At 51.0% G+C, this 21555-nt stretch overlaps 1 protein-coding gene across 1 annotated transcript in view; it reads right to left on the bottom strand.

Annotated features, from left to right (window-relative positions):
- The window catches only part of SYN3 (synapsin III), a 455217-nt gene that overhangs the window by 6079 nt on the left and 427583 nt on the right, over positions 1 to 21555 (bottom strand). The window contains exons 9-13 of the mRNA XM_055328319.1: positions 18330 to 18404; positions 13923 to 14025; positions 9465 to 9599; positions 8510 to 8597; positions 3043 to 3331 (exon numbers count right to left, since the gene is read on the bottom strand). Of these exons, the coding sequence (XP_055184294.1) occupies positions 3043 to 3331; positions 8510 to 8597; positions 9465 to 9599; positions 13923 to 14025; positions 18330 to 18404 (690 nt within the window). The remainder of the gene's footprint in view (positions 1 to 3042; positions 3332 to 8509; positions 8598 to 9464; positions 9600 to 13922; positions 14026 to 18329; positions 18405 to 21555) is intronic.

Here is a 21555-nt window from a genome sequence, read left to right as displayed (position 1 = left end):
GTAACGGACGGGGGTGCCCAGGGCTGATGTGCTTCCCAGCCGCCCAGGCTGCTCAGGCGCAGGCATTACTGGAGGCCACTCCACTGCTCGCCCGCCTCCCCGCACTGACTTGTACGGCCAGCTGTGAAGGGCTGGACCCCATCCAGGGGTGGCCGCCCCTCCTCCACCTCCTGGCTCAGGCCTGAGAATCAGGAGGTGCCACCTGCCCCTCTGGCCTCGGCAAGGGCCTCCTTCCCCTCATCGGGACAAGCGAGAGCAGGTCTAGCCCACCGGCCGGCCGCTTCAGGATCCTCAGGGTGCCCGCCTGGTGCCAGGGGACAGGGCTGTGGAGATGAATAGAACTGGGGCCTCGCTCTCAGGAGACTCACACTCCAGTGGAGGTGACAGACCCAGGAAGAGATGCTGTAAAAGCCACACAGTCACCATATGCTGTCACCATAAAGGAACCAAGCTCCGCTCCCAGGTGGGGACTGTCTCGTTCCCCTTGCTAATTCTGCACAGGCCTCACCCAGGCCTCGGTGCACACTGGTATGTGATAAATACCTGCTGACTTGAACTGAACCACGTACAACTTTAAAGCAACAAACCTGGAGGTTTCAGCGTCACTGGGTTACTACAGGGTCAGTACTTACCGTCCACGGCACTCTGGTATGTGATAAGTACCTGCTGACTTGAACTGAACCACGTACGACTTTAAAGCAACAAACCTGGAGGTTTCAGCGTCACTGGGTTACTACAGGGTCAGTACTTACCGTCCACGGCACTCTGGTATGTGATAAGTACCTGCTGACTTGAACTGAACCACGTACGACTTTAAAGCAACAAACCTGGGGGTGTCAGCGTCATTGGGTTACTACAGGGTCAGTACTTACTGTCCACGATTCCAAAGCCCTCACCTGTCCTGTGATTGGCTGGGCTGCACCTCTTCACATGTGAGAGGCTGCCTCAGATACTCAGATCTAAGCACTAACTGGGCATGACCTCACTCTCATCCTCACAGTAACCCTATGGGGTAAGTACTACTGTCCCCATTTTGCATGTGAGGAAGGAGAAGCACAGGCCGGTTGAGTCATGTTTCTGAGGCCACGCAACTTTAAGCGGGAGAGCTGAGATTTGAAATCAGCTCATCTGACTCTGGAGTCTGCGGTCAACTATGCCGCCACATTGCCTGGAGGCCCACGTGCTAATATCTATATCTATTCAAAATGCATTTCTCCTTTGATCCAACAACACACTTGCTGGCATCTCGGCAGCTGAGCCTGTACATCTGAGAAACAGTGTGTGTGCAAGGTTATTCACTGCAGCCTTCTCTGAAAGAGCAAACCAAATTTCCATTTGTGGCGGAGGAGTTAGATTACAGTACAACTAACTACACGGCGGCGTATGATACAGCTGTGGGAAGGAAAAAAAAATCAGTGAATTGATGGAAGAGCTTTAGGATTTATTGTTAAATGTAAAAAGCAGGAGAAGAGGGTGGATAGTAAGTAAAACCATTTGTAAAAAGTGTGTGTGTGGGAAGGAACCAATACATATTTTTGTATTTGTGCGAGGAGACGTTGGGGAACACCCAAGGACCTAACCGCAGTGGTCACCTCTGGGGAGCAGGGGCCACGAGAGCACCAGTCAGGAACAAGGTGGGAGGAAGGGTTTTCACTGGATAGCTTTGATATGGTTAATATTGTCTAGATCTTTGGGCCATGTGAATGTATCACCCGTCCGAACACATGGTTAGCCCGATCCGTGGACTGGATGCCCTGTGTTCAATCCTAACTCTTCCGCTCACCAACGGTGGGAACTTTGGACATTTCCTTCTCATTTGTAAAATGTGGATAATAAGAGTTACTAACTCCTAAGCTTGTGAGAATTAAAAAAACAAAAAACAAAAAACAACCTGACTACGTGAAGTGCTTGGCACGTGGTAAGTGGACAAGGGATGCTGGGAGTAAGACTCTGCTTATCAACATTAGTGCTTGGCAGGGAAGGAAGGGAGGGGCTTTCCCAGGAAAACACATCTGGGACCTCTGGGAGCTCGAACCGAGTGATAGGCTTGAGTGGAAAGGGGATGAGCATGTGTGTCGTGATGGGTCGTCCACAAACGTGGCATGACAGTAACAGTCCCTCCCGTCCCTGGGGTCTAGCCTTTTGAACATGGCTTTGCAGGTCCTCCTGCCACAAGTCTTCAACCATGCAAGTTGCTTTGACTAAAAGCATGAGGTGGGATGAAGTGACATTGTGTGGCTTCAAAGCTAGGCCTCAAGAGGCCTTAAAGCTTCCACTTTTGCTCTTTGGGGACAGAATTCTACCCTCTGAGGTAGCAGGGCCCACCCTGCTGGAGCCTGTGGCCCATGGAAAGAGGGGCCCAGCAGACAGCAGATGTGTGTGTGTAAGGCCCTCTTGGACCATCCAGCCCCAGTGAAGATGCCAGATGACTGCTGCCATATGAATGATCCCAGGAGAGTAGGGTTGCTAGATTTCGTAAATAAGAATAGAGGATACCCACTTAAATCTGAATTTCAGATAGAAAAACAAAATACTTCTGGTTTAGCATAAGTATACTTTTTTTAGCATAAGTATATCCCATGCAATGTTTGAGAATATACTTATACTCAAAATTATTCATCACTTCTCTGAAATGCAAATCTAACTGGGCATCCTGTATTTTATCTGGCAACTCTACAGGAGAGACTGGCACGAGAATCTCCCAGTTGAGTCAAACTCAGAAAAAATGGGTGAACCAAAAACTTACGAACAAAGAAAATGGCTGTTTTCGTAAGCTACTATATTCCAGGGAGGTTTGTTACGCAGAAAGAGATAGCTGGTGCATGTGTATCTGGAGGATCGTGGGGGGAGCTATGCTCTCCTTGGACCTCCTGGGCCCTGGCGGCCACACCCAAGTCCATCCTTGAGGCCTCCTATCCACTTAAAATGTGGGCGAGGCCTCAGTGGATCCTCCTTCATCCTCTGAGTCCTTGCCTTGAGTCTACCAGGCTCTGCCCACATCCCATCTCCACCATCTACCCTGCCCAACCCCAGAGCACTTACTTGAGATGAGGTTGTGGAGGTGCTGGCTTCTTGGACTCTTCCCCCTGTTGGGAGGCACTGCGGCCTTGAACGGGGGGCCGGGGCTGGGAGGTGAGGAGAGCGCCTGGTTTGGAGGCCTGGTTTGCAGAACTGCCACTGGATGCCCGGGACAGCTGTGGAGAGCCGGGTGATCGCTGCTGCGGAGACCCGGATGGGGGGCTCAGGGGCTGCTGGCCTTGCGGGGAGAGCCTCTGCTGGGAGGGGCTTCCAGATCTCGCAGGCTGTGGGGATGGAGTTTGGCGAGGGCCCCCTACAGGGCGAAAAATTATTATGTTCAAGTTTTTCTTAAGATTAACAGGGCGGTGCACAGACATATCAAGGATGTTCATTACAGTGGTGTTTGTAACAGTGAAAAGCTGAAAACAGTATAAACGCCCCATCGAGGAAGTGGTCAGCAACACTAAGATCTGTCATAGGATGGAATACGCCGTGGCCACCATCGATGACGGCACAGTAACGGTAAGTGACGTATAGGACCACTGACAGCACGTGCTGAATGTGCACCGGGAACAGAAAAGGCAGTTTACAAAGGAGCACGTACAGTTTTATTCCACTTTAGCACCTACGTATATAGTCATATAAAAAATAAAGACTGGGAAGTTGTCTACCCAAACCAGTGAGTCTCTAACTTTAATGTGCGCACGAATCACTGGGGATCTTGTCAAAATACAGGTTCTGATCCAGTAGGTCCGGGACAGTGTTGTGGATTAAACTGTGTCCCCTCCACCCCTCACCCCTCCATTCTTATTTTGAAGTCCTTACCCACAAGGTGACTGCATTTGGAGACTGGACCCTAAAGGAACTAATTATTGTTAAATGATGTCATACGTAGGGTTCTCACCTAATAGGAGGGGTGCCCTTAGAAGAAGAGAGAGACCCCAGGGGCCGCAAAGAGGAAGGACCACGTGAGGACCCAGTGAGAAGGTTCTGTCTGCAAGCTATGGAGAGAACTTCCAGCCCTATTGGCACCTTGACCTTGGACTGCCATGACTAAGAGAGGATAAACGTCTTTTGTAGAAGCCACCCCATCTATGGTATTTGCTATGGAGCCCGAGCACACGGCTACTGGCGGGCTCTGGGTTCTGCATCTCCAACAAGCTCCCCGGTGATGCCTCCACTCTTTGCACTTTGAGAAATGAGCCACAGCTTGATGGTGACCAAAGTGGTGGGGTTAATTCTCTTCCTTTTGCTCACTGATGTTTCCCACATTGAAGATGTATGACTTTTGGGGATCCCTGGGTCGCTCAGCAGTTTAGTGCTTGCCTTCGGTCCAGGGCGTGATCCTGAATACCTGAGATCGAGTCCCACATTGGGCTCCCTGCATGGAGCCTGCTTCTCCCTCTGCCTGTGTCTCTGCCTCTCTCTCTCTCTCTCTCTCTCTCTGTCTGTGCCTCTCATGAATAAATAAATAAAATATTAAAAAAAAAGATGTATGACTTGAAACAATGGATTATCCCTTACTTTTCGATAGCTCTTTGAACTTTTCTAAGAACTTTCAAAGGCAGTATGTCATTCGATCTAGAGAGAGGCTGGCAGGGAAGATGCCATCCTTCTCGTCACGGAGAGGTGGACACTCAGCCTCCTCAAGGTCTCTCAACTACAAGCGGCAGCCACAGGAAGTTCACAAGGGCCGTGGCTTCTCCCTCCCCCTGCACGGAGTGTGTAGGCATCATGAGCTTGGGGACAGTTTAGCTGCCCAGGAATGACCTTGAGTGGAACTCCAAGGCCCCAGGCAAGCAAGGTGCTCTCTCCTCACTCTCAAAGCCTGAGGGTCAGAGTTGCTGACTCTGAATTGCATTTTGCCCAAAGAGCCTGGGGCCTGCTCCTGGGACAAGTGGTCTGTACCACGGTTGTTCGTGCCCTGCTTTGTGGAGATCATTCAGACAGGTGAGGAGACTGGAAGTTCAAAGGGGCTGGAGCCGTCTCCGGGGCCCTTTCATAATGTGACTTCCGCTCACCTGCCCTCCTCAGGTCTAACTGAGCACACACTACGTCATCCCTAGCCTAGGGCTGGGCAGCCTGGCAGTAGCACTGTGGTTAGGCATCATCCCCATAAATGTCCCCAATTTTGCAAAGAAGCTGAGTTCCAGACATACCGTGACTTGCCCAAGCTGTCACTTCTAATAAGGGGAAGAGTCAAAATTCAAACCTAGATCTCTTTGACTCAAAAGCTCTGTTTCATTTTCTCGTTCTTCCTTAAAAAAATAAATAAATAAATAAATAAAATAAAATAAAAATCCCAAACCCAAATAACTATGCCATGCAGGGCTGCCCCGAAGCCTCACATCTTTGTGCAAATGAAGGAAAGCTACTCTCCTGTAGGGGTGACAGCTCTGAGCCTGGTGCAGGAGGAGCTGGGCCTAGACTTCAGCTGACCTTTGTTCTCAGACGTCATCCCAGCCAGCACATGTGCCGAGGGCACGACCTGTATGTCTGGTGGCCCTGACACCATACTGGCACCAGGAGCCCCAGATCTTGACTCCAGTCTTGCATTACCTTGCTATGTGACCATGAGTAAGTCACTTTTCTCTGTGTTTCTGGGCCCTTGTTTGTAAACTGAAGTCCTCAGACCAGCCACTCAACATTCCTTCCAAAGCGAACGTTCCTGTGAGCCGGTGCAGCACTTTCTACGCTGGACTGGGTGGCGGCACCGATTCAGCAACTGATTGTACGTGGCCTTGATCTGCTGTGTATGGCTTTCCTCGCTGTCTGTCCCGGTGGCTTGGAGGGCCCGGGGTTCTCAAACCCAAACACCGATAGGACCAGCAGGGACATATGTAAATGAAGCTGGCAAGTGTCCAAAAAATCATTTGGCTTTAAATTTTTTTCCTTGAGATAAAAACATAGTTGAGACAACTCTTTCTCTAAAGAGGTGCAAGTAAAGAAAATGGCTGCTGGGGACAGTTTCTGAAGAGGAACGCAGGCGTCTGGCTTCCAGAGCTTCTGCTCTGTCGAGAGAACCTGCAATCAAGATATTTGTGCAAGAGCTCCTGACTTCTAAATGCTGGCTTACTCTTCTGTGTTTTAAACCCACTTCCAGTCAAAGCAAACCTCTGTTTTCTACTTTTATCTCAAGTCTTCCCATCCCCCCACCCCTATCCAGGGGCCAATAACATCTTGGAAAATCTGGATCCTCATTCATTCATTTAGGAACTATTGGTCGAGTCCCTCTTAGACACCCGGGCTTCCTCAAGGGACACTCATTTCTTTCAGCATCTTGGCAAAGCAAACAATTCAGTATTTTTAATTTCAGCACATACAAAAACCCATTAGCTTATATATAGAAAGTATTTGCCTAAGCACAGGGTCGGTGCTAAAAAATTATGAGGTTTGTTAAAAGAAAACTTCACTTTTTACGGTGAGTTCAAACAAACAAGTTAACAATGTGATCCTGTTATTTCGGGAACTCAATGAAAGTATTGTTCTTTAATTAGCCTTATTTTTAATCTGGATGTTAATTCAATGAGCGTTTGCTTTAATTATCTTAATTGATTTTAAATCGATTGTTTTTCAACTCACTAAAAGTGTGTTTAGCCTTACGTCCTGTAAAATAATATCTATTTATCAAGCATGTCTGTACTCTGGTCCGGAGAGGAAACCAGAATACAGTAGCTCTCTGTTTTAAAAGTGCTCTGTTCAAATGTGTTTTAAAAAATAAGTCCTGGGGCAGAGCGGGAAAGGAGACGGCAGGGCAGAGGCACAGCCAGGAGCCTGGCAGGGGGATGAATAAATCATTTTTGAACATTTATAATGATAGAATTACCGCCAGGCGGGAGCAGGGCACTGGGGCTGCTTTATAAGGATTGTTAATGGTAACAATCATTAAGAACAACACGTGTGTTTTAATTGTTAGTAAGACACACGTTATTGATAATAAGTTTTTAACAGTAAAAGTTATATAGATAGTTATTCCTAGTAAACTATTAGTAGGAAGAGCTAGCACCTCCTGGGCGTCACCTCCGTGCTGTCACCTTGCTAGCTGCTTCACCTGCATGGCCTCACGGTGGCCTCCCCATAACCACACAGGGCAGTGGTTCTATCACCTGCGAGACACAGGCTCCGAGAAGCCCTGTAACTTGCCTAAGACCTTAGGGTACTGACATGGGAGGAGGGTTCATAAACACGCTTATCTGCCTCAAGAAGAATCCTGCCGTCCACGTACATGGTTATAGAAGTTAGGCAGTTCCCTTTTCTTAAATACTTTCTGCCTTTTTAAAAAAAGATCTTATTTACTTGTTTGAGAGAGTGAGAGAGAGAGAGAGAGAGAAGAGAGAGAGAGAGAGAGAGAGTACACAAGCTGGGTAAGAGGCAGAGGGAGAGGGAGGAGCAGGGAGCCCAATGCAGGCCTCCATCCCAGGATCCCAGGATCATGACCTCAGCCGAAGGCAGATGTTCAACCACTGAGCCTCCAGGAGCCCCTACTTTCTGGCACACATGAGAAAGATGGATGGGGTACTTTATCTGACACCTGTGGAACGGGAAGCCATTAAATGCCCAGGGTCAGTTTTTTCCCCAAGAAACAATGAATATATCATTTTAATAAAAGCGATTAGAAAGGCCAGAGCATGAGATTAATGCTTCCCCCCCCCCCGATAGGTTCTAAGCAGATTCTTAAAAAGATTGCTGTGAACCCCCTGGCGGGGCTTCTTGATGCAGAGCTGCCTGGAAGCTCCAAGGTGGTGCTAGAGCAGTAAGCGCGCGCCTGGAAGGTTCTGGCTGCAAGTGAGCACCATGACGAGTTTCCTCCCCAGGCCCTCGTGGGAGAACCCTCAAGCAGCGACATTCCGTAAGAAAGTTAGTTATTGCCACGGCTTCATCCTGTCATCGCTAGTCTATCCTTTCTCTATTAAATGGTGGCATTTACACAGTAATGCCGGAATATTTTTTGAGGGAGAATTTCCATCGACAAGGTCTTATATCATGTTCTGCATTTCTCTCTTTCTCACTCTGGCTGGTTGGCTCATCAATCCATAAACAGGCACCACTAGGGGCTAAGAAACACTTTCTCAAAGATCTAAAAGGCCAGACTTATAAACCTGCATTTTCTTGCTGTGTTTCCTTGGGCAAAGCCTCAATGTGCACCTTAGCAGAAAGGAAATACTGATGTTTTCACTGTGGAGTGACTGGGAGACAAAAAAAAAAAAAAAAAAAAAAAAAAGGAGGGAAATAGATGGGGAAGTCCCTCGCCCGGTGCCTGGCATGCTGAGGTGCTCCGTGAGTTCTGTCTTCCCGTCCTTCCCTCCTGAGTGGAAGGGGGTGACACACATCACAGTCCCGTTCGCTCTGCACACAGAGTGCACGCATTCTGTGGCTACAGTATTAAGGTGGATTTTTCCCGAGTGCCCTCTGGAGACCACACACGGACTCCTTGGGGCATTTAAACATCCTCCCTGTATAATCTCTCTGGGTGACTTGTCCTGGCTCTTACCTTGTGTGGGCGGGCGTGGCTGGGGCTGTCCAAGCGGAGGCCCCAGCTGGGCTGGCCCTGGGGACTTTGCTGGTTTAGTCTGTGGAGCCTAGAGCAGGAGAGGAAAGAAACCTGTTGTGATGCCACAGCCACCTGCTTCCTCAGAAGGCAGGATTCATTAAGATCTTGTTATCACAGAGGTGAACTTATGTATGGCGCATAATTCTTAAGAGTACACACCATCGTGCCTTTTTTTCATGTGTATATGTCTGGGTAGCCACCACCCAGATCAGGACAGAACATTCCAGCAGAGAAGGCTGCCCCATGCCCCTTCCCAGCGCACAACTCCCTCAAGTATAACCATCATTCCCACAGCTATTATGATAGATTTGTTTTTGGGGGGGAAAAGGGGAGGGGAGCAGGTTTGAGACTTGCTTTTCCATAAAACTAGGAGCTAGCAAATTCTGTGGAGAATGATCTGGTAATCTGTGCTGAGGACCATAGAATGGAGGAGCTGTGTGGGAGCTTGTGGAGGTTGGGGGATGGAGAAACAGAAGACACAATAGTGTCTATTGACTGGTGCTCTGGGAACACACAAAGGGCATGTGTGTACACACATCTGTGCATGCACGCACACAACCATACACACATGGCCACACACACCCACTGCTCCCTGCTCAGGCCCAGCATGGAGGGCACAGAAGGGACAACTGGCTTCTCACACTAATGATCTCCGCCCTCGAGTGTGTTCCCCCCATGACATGGAAGGAAGGAGGTCTGAGAGCCTCCCAAAGCCCCTGTCTGGTTGAAGCAGGGGTGCAGGCCCTCATGCCCACCTCCACCTGCACCCCATTCTTGTCTCCCCGGGGAGGTGCCATTCTAGGGGCATCTCCTTTGATTCCGAGGGACTCCTCATTTCTGGACAGCCTGGCATTTCTCCCGGCCACAAAGTCTCCTGTGTTCCCGAGAACCTTACCCAAGGCCTCAGTGGTGAGGGCACAGTGCCCCCGGGTAGGAGGAGTTGGCTCATTTTGGAGACAACCAGGTCGGCCATCAGTTGTCTGTCCTCTTCCACGTGCTCGCCAATCAAGGGCATTGAGCTGTCCATCACCTGTGGGAGAGAAAGGAGGCCCGAGGGAGCCCCACGCAAATCCCTAGTGAGGCCCAGGAGGGCTGGCTCAGGGCTCAGCACAGAAGTGGCCGCTGGGTGGCGGTGTTCTCCAGCCAACCTGGTCCCGGCCTTGGGCTGGGTCTGCTCCCCTGGAGTCACCAAAGTCCCTGCAGTTCTGTCTCAATCAATTCTCTGGCTTCACTTCAATTCAGCCTCCATTTTTTGGGCTACAGAAATGTGACCAAGGGCCAGCGAGCCTTTGCTGACCTTTTCTGCTCTTTTCTTGGGGAAGCTGGTCTCTGCCCCCTCCTTTCCCACCTTGGCTCCTACCCAGGCTTGGGGCTGACCTCTGGGCCACTGGTCCAAGGTCAAGGTTTTCCACAAAGCCGGAAGCAGTGAAGGGGGCGGGGCTCAATTTGGACCAAAAATTGATATGGGCTGCAGTTGGCCCTGGGTTCAGAGAGAAGCAGCCTGTCCTTGGGGCCTCTGGCAGAGCCTATGCCTGCAGAGAAACTCCATCCACAGAGAAACTCCATCCTGTTTCTCAAAGGAGGCAAAGTACTCATGCTGGGGGGTGGCTCCTGAGAGATCATATTTGCTCAACCTGCTCTTTTGGCAGGTGGAGAAACTGAGGCCTAGGGATGGGAGGGGACTCAGCCAAAGTCACACAGGCCAACCGAGCACGTGCATGGGCAGCTGTAGAAGATGTGGAGTGGAGCATGGCCCAGACAGGCACTCTCTCCTCCGCCAGATTCCAGCCTGCTCACCTGCCCTGGCCACCAAACACATGGCCTTGTTTCCCCTCCTCCAGGCTCTGGACTTACCAGGCTCTGTCTTCTGACCAGGTCCCTACCTACACCGATTCCCTCTGCTCACTCTTCACTTAACTCCTTCTTGTCCTCTGGAAACACCCAGCTAAGCCCTTCCTCTCCCTCTGAGCTACTTCTAACCAGCTGCTCAGCCGCACTCCCACCTTGGGGAGCTTACCCAGGGGAGTGCTGACCTCTCCTGTTTCCCTGTGTCTTTCCACCAGACTCTAAGTCCTTGGGTCAGGGATGCGCCCTGGGTCCTGATCAACAGATATGCCCTCAATAACCCCTACGATGGAAAAACGAAGGTCCTTGCACTGAGTCCTGCTTGTGATGATCAGGACACTGTGTGCGCTATGTTTTATTAAGCACTGATTACAGGCCAGGCACTGTTCCAAGCACTGGGTGTGGATGATCGTATACAAGTCTCAGAAGAGCTCTTGGAGGCAGGCACCACTATTATCTTTATCAAAATGATGAGGAAGGTGAAGATATCAAACAAGTAGTAAATTCGAGAACACGTGACTAGCAAGCCACAGTCCTTCCATTTCTCACCGAGCACTGAAACAGTTCTCTGTGGTGAAAACTGGGAGTGGAAACCTGGAATCCAAGCCTATGTTCTGCTACAGACTTGCTGTGTGATGTTGGGCAGGTCACTCTTCCTCATTTGTAAACTGAGGGCCTTAGGTGGCTGGGAAACCCAGCTGGGGCACCTAGGGGTCCATGTGTCCAAAGCACCCACTGTGGTTCGGAGGCTGGAAAGCAAACTCAAGGATGTGAATGTTGATTCCAGCCTGGTCCTGAGCGCTGTCCTCAACCCGAACTCCTCGTGGGCTGGGCCTGAGTCCCTGGCATCCCAGCTCTCTGCCCGGCACACCAACAGCCTGCTGGCCTACGTGGGCTGAACTGGGTCGTAACCTTGGAGTCTGTCTACGTGGACACACACCTGTCCTCCTCTCCCTGCCCCTGCCCACCGTTGTCTGCTCTGGTCTCTGTTTCCTACACTCCCTGCAGTGGAAAACAGCCACTGCGAGGAACCTGAGGTCAGAGCAGTTTCGAATCCCCGTGGTGGACAAAGCCAAAGGAAGTGGACACTCTGGTCTCCCCAGGGAGATATTTTTCCAGTGAGCAATGTCATTCCCTGGACAGGCCATGGAGGGCAAGTTCAAGGGTCTTTCCCCTGAGTATTTTACTGTGAGGATCATCACAAAACATGTCATACAAATTTTATGTTCTCACCACAGAGGTGGCTGAAGAAAAGAGTATTTTTGGATCTCTTCTGCCGTTTTTTTCCTCACTGGGGAAAAAATACCTTTTATCTTCCTGGTAGCAAGTTCCTCATCTCCCTTGACCCCACTGTAAACCCAAGAGCAAGGGAAACAGCTCTGCAATGTTTCTGAGAGAAAAAACAGTCTGAAAAGTCATCTTTTTTTTTTTTTTCTGGAACATTTTGAGAAGATGTTTTCTTGTTTTTTAAAGTACAAAACCACTAATTTTGCTTTTTTTTTTTAATGTAAGAGGTCCTTCATCCCTGACCCTCTGAATGTTTGGAGGCAGGGAGCCTAGGCCTACAAATACGAAGTTTGAGAAAACTCAAATAGGCAGGAGCTCTTGGGGGCAGAGAGAATGGAAGGGAGAGGGGGCTAAACTCGGGTGTGTGTGTGTGTGTGTGAGGGGGGAGCCAAGGAGCCCTTCCTCCATGATGGCTGTCACCTCTCTGGATGGCAGCTCTAGGAGGAGGGTCCTGGCCGCCATGGTTGGTGCTGAGTCCCCATCGCCTGGCCTGGAGCCTGGCGCCCAGCACCAGGACTGGTTAGTGAAGGCTGGATGACTGCGTGTGCGCCACAGCTGTGTTCGTGTCTGCTGGTCCCTGTGAGGACATGTAGGCGTAGCAGGGCCAGGAGGGGTCTCAAGAGATGTAAGACCTCAGGCAGGAAGGCCCTTAGTCCGTCCCTGGTCCAAAGCACCCAGGGCATCCTCAAGAAGGCTGGGCACCCACTCCTCCGGGGTGCAGCCTGCCTCTCTCTGGCTCAGAAGCAAGTGTGCAGGCCAGTACTGCTCCTTTGAGAAGGTGTCCTGGGGGAGGGGGCCGGGGTGGGGGTGGCTTCGGCTATGGTAGCAGCCAGAGGGAAGTGGTTCCTGGACTTGAGATGAGAGCTATATTCCAGAGCAAGATGGAACCTGCAAATATAGATGTAAGTCCTCCTGGGAGCTTTCTGGCCTCTCTGGGGAGGGACGGTGTCCGCCCTGGATCCCTCCCGACACCTCCATGGTGGCCACTCCCTGGGCAGGAGGCTGCTGCTCTCCTGGGTCAGCCACAAAAAATAGCAGGGCCCCCACCCACAGAGTCACCGGTAGTGCTGCGCTGGGGGTCCTGGGGAGTGGCATAGGCACGCAGGCCTGGGGACTAGCTGGCTCCTGTGGTCGCCCAGCCATGTGCTTCCCATTAGCCGCCCACAGCCTGGGAGGGGGCGGCCACAGGGCTCTCCCTCACGTGTCTTGGCCTTGTGTCAGCACCACCCATCCGCTGGGGTTTGAAGGCCACAGAAGGGGAGCCCGGGAAGGGGTTGCGGGGACAGTGTGAACACGGAGATGTGCAGTTGGGGGGAGAATGGAGGACTCTGAGGCCATAGGGGCATTTTCAGGGGAGGGCAGTGGAGAGCCAGAGCTGCGGGGGGTGGGGTAGAGAGATGGGGCAGGGAGAGGGTTTGGGGTGCAGAGGAGGACTGTGGGACCAGGAGGCCTGGTGTGGGGGGCAGTCCTGGAGGAGACAGGGGGACTGTGGGGTTGGGGGGCAGGGAGCATGGACAGGAAGCTGGCAGGGGAAGGAGAGTGGGGATTAGAGGTAGATGGGTAGGGACAGTCCTGCTGGCGGGGGCAGCGGGCTGTGGGCCTGGGAGAAGCATGGGCTGTAGGTGGGTCGTTGGGGAGATTCTGGGACCCGCAGCTCCTCTGCAGCATCTCTCACAATTCTAATTCCCTACGTCTTTTGTTCCATTCCTACCCCTGCAGCGCCATGCTCCCTGTCCTAATTTTCAGTGTCCTCCATGACCCGTTTATCATCCTTCTTCCTCACCAGCCTGTACACCCCATGTCTGTCTGGTTCACAGCTCTGTCCCCAGAACCACACCCCTGCCTAGCCCCGGGGAACCCCAAGGACAGGTCTGTTGAATGAAGAGGAATCTCTGCACAGTGACTAGGGAAGTGTGCCCTCCTGACACACTTGGACACAGAAAATTTAAGAGGCCCAATGGCACAGATCTTGCTGACTCATGGACTGATGCTCCCCACCCCCACCATCCTTAGGCCCATGGGTTGTCAAACTGCCTGTCGGAACACAGATGCTCTAGATGCTGCTGAGGATGGGGATGGGGAGGTTTGTGAGGGCGGTGGGTGAGAAGCCTCTGGGAGCCGCGTGTGCCCAGGCCATGGGCCAGGGCACGGCCGACCACGCTGGAGCCCATGGGCGGATTCTGTCCCTCTGGCCAGGAGGACCTCCTGCTTCAGCCCTCACCTCAATGATGTAATCTCTGCCGTCCTTGCTGTGGACCGCCTTGACAGCGCAGATGTCCAGGCCGCCAAACATTTCTGAGCAGCTGTCCACCCACAGCCTGTACCTGCAGGGATGGAGAGATAGACTGTGAGTGTGGGGGGAGAGAGCAGAAGGGGGAGCAGAGGGAGAGAGAGAGGTGGAGACAGAGAGAGACACAGGGAGACACACAAACAGGCCATAGGACAGTGACACGTGCACACATCCAGAAACAGAGAGAGGTGGTCAGAAATAACAAGAGACAGAGATACAGAGAGAGAGACAGAGACACAGAGGGAGACAGAGAGGCAATGGGAGGGACAGAATGGGGTACAAGCAAAGGCAGAAACACAGATGGGCAGAGAGACAGAGAGACTAGCAAGGGAGGCAGGAAGCCGGAGAGAGGAAGGGAGAGGAGCAGAAGGAAGGAGAGGAGGGAGAGATGTCAGGGACCCAGCCACGGCAGTGCCGTGCTGGCTCCACAGAGCTTGCCCTGCCTCCATCCGGAGCCATCCTGAACACCCAGCCACTCCTGCGGCCCTTTCCCTTGGGAAAGCTGCTGGAAGGGCTCAGAATCCCTCCCAGGCCACCCTCCAAGCCCCAGTGAGCACGCTAGACAACAGCCTGCGGGGGACAAAGGGCGCATTCTGCCCTGAGCCTGGGGCGGGCAGGCCGGGGAGCCTGGCAGGCCGCTCTCCCCTCTGGGCCTGGCCCTCTGGACCCAATGCTTTTGTTCCCTTTCCAGCCACTTGATGGCTACAAGGTCAGTTTGCTTTGCAGGGGAAAGATCTCGACACTGAATTTTGACCCCACAACAAGGGGATGGTTGTATCTGGAGAAGTCTTCCCGGGCTCGCACTTGGCATCTCTTGTGGGGGCCGGACTTGGGAGTCACCGAGGACTTGGTGTCAATATTCTTGCTTCTGCCCTCACTCTCCAGGGTCACACAGGGCACGCCTGCTCTGAGATCTATTTGTGTCTCTGAGCGACAAGGCCTAGAATGAGGAGAGGTCATGGCCAAAGTGCTCTTAGAACCAACCCTCTCATCTTAACCACCAAGGCCCACTGAGGCCCAGAGGTGGAGAGCAGTTTGGCCAGGTCACGCAGGGAGACAGTAATACAGCCAGGATTACATAGATCTCCTGGCTCCTGGCTCTGGCTTTTTTCATTCAACTCTAACAGAGAGTGTGTGAGATCACAGAAGGAAAAGGAAGGATGAAAACTCATGCATATTCAGCAACCAACAGGTCCCAGGCCATCTGCGGGGGGTGACCCTTCATTCTCTAACCCCCACCCAACTCTGTCAGGAAGGTCTAACCCATCTTACCGATGAGGAGACTGAGGTTGAGAGAGCTTCACCAGCCACTGTGCTGGCCTCCAAACCTAGAATCTGTCTGATTCCACAGGCCAAGCAAGCCACCCTTCCTCTCAGTTGGGACACATGGCAGCCTGTTGTCCCTCTGCCTGGGAGACTAGTGACCTGGAGTCTTGCTACTAAAGTCCTCAATAATTTTGCGTAATCCTCTCCTTCTTGAAGCCTGTTTCCTTATCTGAAAAATGGGCAGGCCTATGTATGATTCTAGTTGTGTCCCAGAATCACCAGAGGGTAGAGCAAACAAACATAAACATACAGATTTGGGGGCCCTGCCCTATGCTAGAATACTCTCTATACAGTTTTAAAGCTTCTCACGTGATTCTCATGTGCAGCCACACATGAGGACGGCCTTTGGTCCTCAGAGTTCTAAGATCCCCCTGGGCTCTCGCACAGGGTCCCTGTATTTGGCAGTAGTGGCTCACAGCTGAGGCTCCTTCAGTTTAGGGAGGCCTGTGCCCTGAGACACACCCCTGAGTCAGGTTTCTTCTCAATGGAAGACAGAAGCCTGGACTAAGACCCAGAGAAAGCTGGTTTCTAGAGGCTGTTTGCCAATGATGAACTTCCAGAATACCTACTGGCTGTATCCATGGGGCATAGGTCCCCTTTCCCAGGGCCCAGGAAGGGGCTCCATGGATGGAGCAGGACGGGAAAGACTGGAAAACATGGGTCACGCTACCCCCTGCCCCAGCCAGGTGGGACTAGCACTGACCAAGCCACATTGTTGGTTTTGCTGAGGGGTCAGGTTACCTGGCAAACGGGTAAGCCAGGTGGAAAAAGGAGCCAGGGCCTGTTTATGGGCCCCCAGAGACTTCCTCCCACTGTGGAGGTGGGATAGGGGAGCTCTGCTTCAGGCTTTGGGAATACTGCCTATGACTTTACAGAAGGGAAAGTGAATTCCAGGCCTAAGTGGACCCTGGCCTAAGGCAGGCTCTGGCAGGAAAGGCCAAGAAACCTGGAACTGTGCGGAGCTAGGATGTGGTGGTCTGCTGGGGACACTTGAGAGCAGTTCATGGGGCATCGCAGAAGGCTGGGCTCACATTCTGGAGAGGCCACAGAGAAAAGGACCACGGTGCCCCATGGCTGTTCACTGGGGGAAGGAAACTGCCTCAGACCAGATGATTCGGGTGGGCAAGGTAACAAGCACGCCCTCCCTGAGACTAGTTGATATAGGCCGGCTCCCAGAGGAAGGCGGCAGCTGCCACCAGGGCTGACAGGAAGGGAGGGCAGCCCCACCCTGCCACGGTGGCTGTGGGGTTAGGTACTGACCGTCCCTCTCCCCGATAGCACTCTAGTTGATCACCTCCGATTAACAGCTGAAGCGGTTCACAAAGATTAGTTAACTCGCCTCAGGTAACACAGCTTAGAAGGGACAGGACCACTCATTTTCATTCACATCCTGCTTCTTAGAGGCCCTGAGCCAGCAGATCATGAGGGCAAGGACCACGTCTGTCTTGTCTGCCACAGTTCCCCCAGGGCCTCACTCAACACCTGGCTCCCAGCTCCCGCTCAACAGATAGCCAACAAGGAAATGAAGGGATGCCTCCCAACTCCTACTCACTCTTTACAAGGTGATTGTGGAACCACCTCCTTCAGGAAGCCTTCTCTGGCCTCACTCCTCCCTTATCTGCATTGGGTGCCCCTTCTCTGTGCTCCCCCTGCAAGCACCACAGCTCACTTCCACCCCAAAATACCACACTGTGTCTCCTCTGCTGACTGGGGAGCCAGGAGTGGACCTCTGTAGGTTTAGTCTGCACAACATTGATTTCCCTTCTTATCCTTTTTGATGTTCGGTGGAGTCAAGCCTCCCCACCCCATTGCTGCGATAGCTGGCCCCAGGGCAATCTCCAATGGGTGGAGACAAGATGTAGGCCCGGAGCAATCTCACAGGTGCCGCTTCTGGGTCTAGTGATTGGCTCAGCAATGGTCATGTGACCCACAGCAGGTCAATCCATGATCAAGGCTCCCTTCCAGTCTTTGGTTGAGATGGTTGGGAAAGAGAAGTTTTGTCCCTGCCCTCCTTGACATGGTCAGGATGGAAGTCTGGGGCCTCGATGGGCCACCAGATGAGCCCGCCGTGTGGAATGAAGCTAACGCAGAAGAAAGCTGAGCTGAGGTGTGTAGAATGAGCCCTAAAGCCTTACCTAGAGCTGTACCTCTGCAGTTTTCATTGCCACAAGCCAACCAATCTACCTTCTGTCTCTGATCAATGAGATTTGTGTTGTGATGGTTGGAGTGGACCCAGAGTCTTTGAAGGGAAAGGCTGGACCTTTTTTCATCTTGGCTCCTTTAGTGCTTGGCACAACATGGCAGGCAGTAGGCACTCAATAAATGTTCACCCAGCAGACCTGACCCCAAAGCCCACACTCCATGCACTCTTGTTGCACGCCAGCACACAGAGGTCACCAGACACGCAGGGAAGCATGTTTGTGTGCTGCTGGCCTTGCGAGCAGGTGACTGGCCCTTCTTCAGGTGAAGAGAGTGCCCAGCAGTGCTGAAAGGCAGAGGGACCTGAGGGGCCTTCAGCCAGGGTGCACATACCACATTCATGACTCAGTAGAAATAACCTCTCCCTCCTGACACTGAGTTGAAAATATAAGTCTGAGAGAGGGATGGACATTCCAGTAGCCCTGGTGCCCTAATAAGGATGCTTTTATGTACCTGTCAGAGCACAGAGGGGACTGGTAAGGACTCCCTGCTCTTTCTGCAATAGCTGGGCAGGGCTGGAAAGACCCCTGGACTTGCAGTTAAGACATCAGGGATCTACTCTCAGCTCTGTGACCCTGGACAAGTCACTTTCCCTCTCTGAACTTTCTTCTCTCATCTGTGAAGTGGGATTAACGTAACATCTACCCTGCAGGTTGCTGTGCAATCAACAGCTGACGTGCCTAGGAACGTGCTCTGTGGGTGGTGAAGCACTGGCAGGAGGGTGAGGCGGCACTCCTTACAGGCCCCTTGTGGTACTCCTCCCCCACCTCCTGCTGGGGCTGGTGCCACACCCTCTCACACCTTGTCTCTTACCTCTCAGTCATGGCCACCTGCTCCAGCATGGCAGAGCCTGTGTTGGCCTTCCAGTTTCCAGAGATGGATGTTCGCCTGTATCAGAAAAATAACACTGAGGGCATTAGGACCCCTGTCACTGCTCTGCTTTCCTTATTTGCTTTGGCTGTTAGGACGCTCCAATTCAAATACCTGCCTCACGTGCTGGTGTATATCATTAGGTACATGTCTTGTCCCCAGCTTTATTTGCCTGTTTTTATTTTCCTTTATGTTGATTATCTTATTTATTTGTTGGATCTTATGTATCTTTTTCTAGATTTCTTTGAGATCTAAAGATTTTTTTTCATTTTTTAAAATTTGAATTCAATTAGACCGTATATAGTACATCATTAGTTTCAGAGGTAGAGGTCAGTGATTTATCAGTTGCATATAACACCCAGTGCTACATCACATGCCCTCCTTAATGCCCATCGCCCTCTTACCCCCTCCCCCCACTCCACTCCCCTGCAGCAACCCTCAGTTTGTTTCCTATGATTAAGTGTCTCTCATGGTTTGTCTCCCTCTCTGATGACTTCCCATTCAGTTTTCCCTCCCTTCTCCTATGATCCCCTGCACTGTTTCTTATATTCCACATGAGTGAAACCATAAGATAATTGTCTTTCTCTGATTGGCTTATTTTGCTCAGCATAATACTCTCCAGTTTCATCTATGTCGATGTAAATGGTAGGTATTCATCCTTTCTGATGGCTGATATTCCATTGTATAAATAGACCACATCTTCTTAGCCATTCATCTGTCAATGGGCTCTTTCCATAGTTTGGCTATTGTGGACATTGCTTCTATAAACACTGGGATGCAGGTGCCTCTAAAGTTTAAATCTGAAAAATGTCTACACCATCAGATGAAATGCCCCAAGCTTTGGCCTCTTGTTTTTGAAAAGGAGAACCAAAGCAATAGAGCCACTCATGATTCTGGAATTTCTTGAGGGCTCCAAAATGTAGGAAAAATGATCCATGGAGAGAAGTGATAATTTTTTCATGGTGAAGGGCAGGAAGGCCTTCTGGCCTCAACACCCTCTCGGTTCGTCTTTCCTTTTCTGTTCCAGCAACACCAACCTCCCTTGCAGTGCTCCAATGCCATGGGTTTTTCCTATGTCAAGGCTTCTGCATACATTCTTCCCTTGCCTGATTCAGTCTATGTCTCCATCTTTGCCTCCCTAAGGACTACTCATCCTTCACGTTTCATATGACATGTGACTTCCAACAGCCCACCTCCCCTAACAAGAGTAGATGCCCCTAAACCAATGTTTAGTAATGCTTATCTCACTTGGAAAGACTCCTTTAGTGTCCAGTCTCCCTAGGGCAGGGGAAATGTTAGACTCATCCCCTGTCCCCACACTGTCCAGTGGGACCTGGCAAGTAGTAGATACCTAGTAACTAACTACTGGGTAAGGGACTATATTAGGGGGAAAATCAAGACAAATAATCTCCAGTGAGATTATTTGGATAATCTGGATTATCCAAATCCAGATATCTGGATTCAGCAAAGACTGAATGAGTGTAAGCAAAGTGGCAGAGGTAAAGTTTTTCATTTTATGGCCAAGGGAAGGCATGTAAGGGAAGGTATATGGTTGAGATTAAAGGGTGAAGTGGGAGTAATTGCTACACAAATATATCTTCTTAAAACAGAAAATAAATTGTATCTGAAAACAGCAGATGCTGAAAATAGATGGTGGCCACCAGGAGCTAGAATTGCTAAGGGGCGCAGTGATGTTGATAAGCCTTATGTCAGTTCAGTTCAGCCTAGCTTGATTCAATTCAATTCAGCAAACTCTCACTGGGCTGCTCTATGTCCTGGGTTTTAGATTTATCTTGGTATGCAGAGATGACCCCATCCTAAGGCTGCTCATTACCTGGAAGGGTGGACCAGTTTCAAAGGAGTGAAGAGCTCTGGGAAAGCAAAGGAGAAATCAGAGTCATTCAACATGACCCCAGAAGGGAACCAATGAATGTGCCTCAGAGGGTGGTAGGGTTGGCATAGCAGGATCTGCATGGTAGTAAGAGAAGGGAAAAACTGACTTGAGTCAGACAGATGCAAGGTTGAATCTTGTTTCCATAATTTTCTTGCTGTATCTCTGAGTTTTTATTTTTTTCATTGGTGAAATGGGAATGATCTCCATCCTTCCACATTGTGTGGACTAAAGGAAATATTCCCATAAATGGCTTAGCCCTTGGGGCACTACCATTATTTTTCAGTCACTGGAGACAAGAAAAGAAGGCATTGCAATGCCAGAGGCAGCAGGAGCACAAGCCAGATTGCTCTCCTGCCAAGAAAATAATAATAGTGAGAGTTGCTATTTGATGGGGGCTTTCTCTGTCTGAGACCTGGGTCTAAGGGCTCTAGAAGTCCTGGTTAATTCAGGCTCACAGAACTAATGAGACAAATATTACTGTGATTACCATTCTCACTGAGCGGCAGAAGCCACCAATCCCCATCTGAGAAACTCCAAGCTCCTAACTATGACTTTCCATGGCAGAGCCCATCCCAGGCTTGGGGGAAAAGAGTCACTTGGCCCAAAGGTGATTCAGCTACTGGAATGTGGGACAGAATGTAGACCGTGACAGAAAAGTCTACCTATATTGCAAATGTATGACGTTCACCTCCTTGCTGAAGAGGGTGGAGGCGGGTGATAAGGTGTGGACCCAAGTAACCTTGGATGGGAGTGGAGGCCATCTGACTAACCATAGAAGGAGCTGTGCATGAGCACTGTACTGCCGTGGGTAAAGCTCTTTCCCACGGGGCTCCAAGTTAATGGTTCTGCAATTGTACTGGGACTGAACAAATAAGTAAATAGATGGCAGATGGTAGGAGCCAGGTTTTCCCTGTTGGAGCAGGAAGTTATAGATAAGCAATCTGGGAAGGCTGAAATGAATCATGTGGTACCCGAGGAAAGTCGGAGATGTCAATATGAACTCTTTTTAGCTTTAGATAGAGCTGGATACATACAGAAATAATTACAGATATATGTGCACGCATGGGTTAAGGCACACATATGTATTTCCTGGCTCTGTCTGCTGAGAGGCCCTAGTAACAGGGACACCCCAGTAGCAACAAGTACAAAGGCCTTGAATATAGGGCAGGAAGTGGGCCAGAAAGGAGGCTGAATGGTCGGCAGGGTTGGTAATGGTGGTGGTGGTGGTGGTGGCAGGCAGAGAGGATGCTCTACATTGAGGTCTGACACAGACCC

This window comes from Nyctereutes procyonoides, unplaced genomic scaffold (assembly GCF_905146905.1).
Source record: "Nyctereutes procyonoides isolate TBG_1078 unplaced genomic scaffold, NYPRO_anot_genome, whole genome shotgun sequence".
Taxonomy (NCBI): domain Eukaryota; kingdom Metazoa; phylum Chordata; class Mammalia; order Carnivora; family Canidae; genus Nyctereutes; species Nyctereutes procyonoides.
The sequence above is the reverse complement of the archived record's forward strand: the minus strand, read 5'-3'. Positions and strand labels throughout refer to the sequence as shown.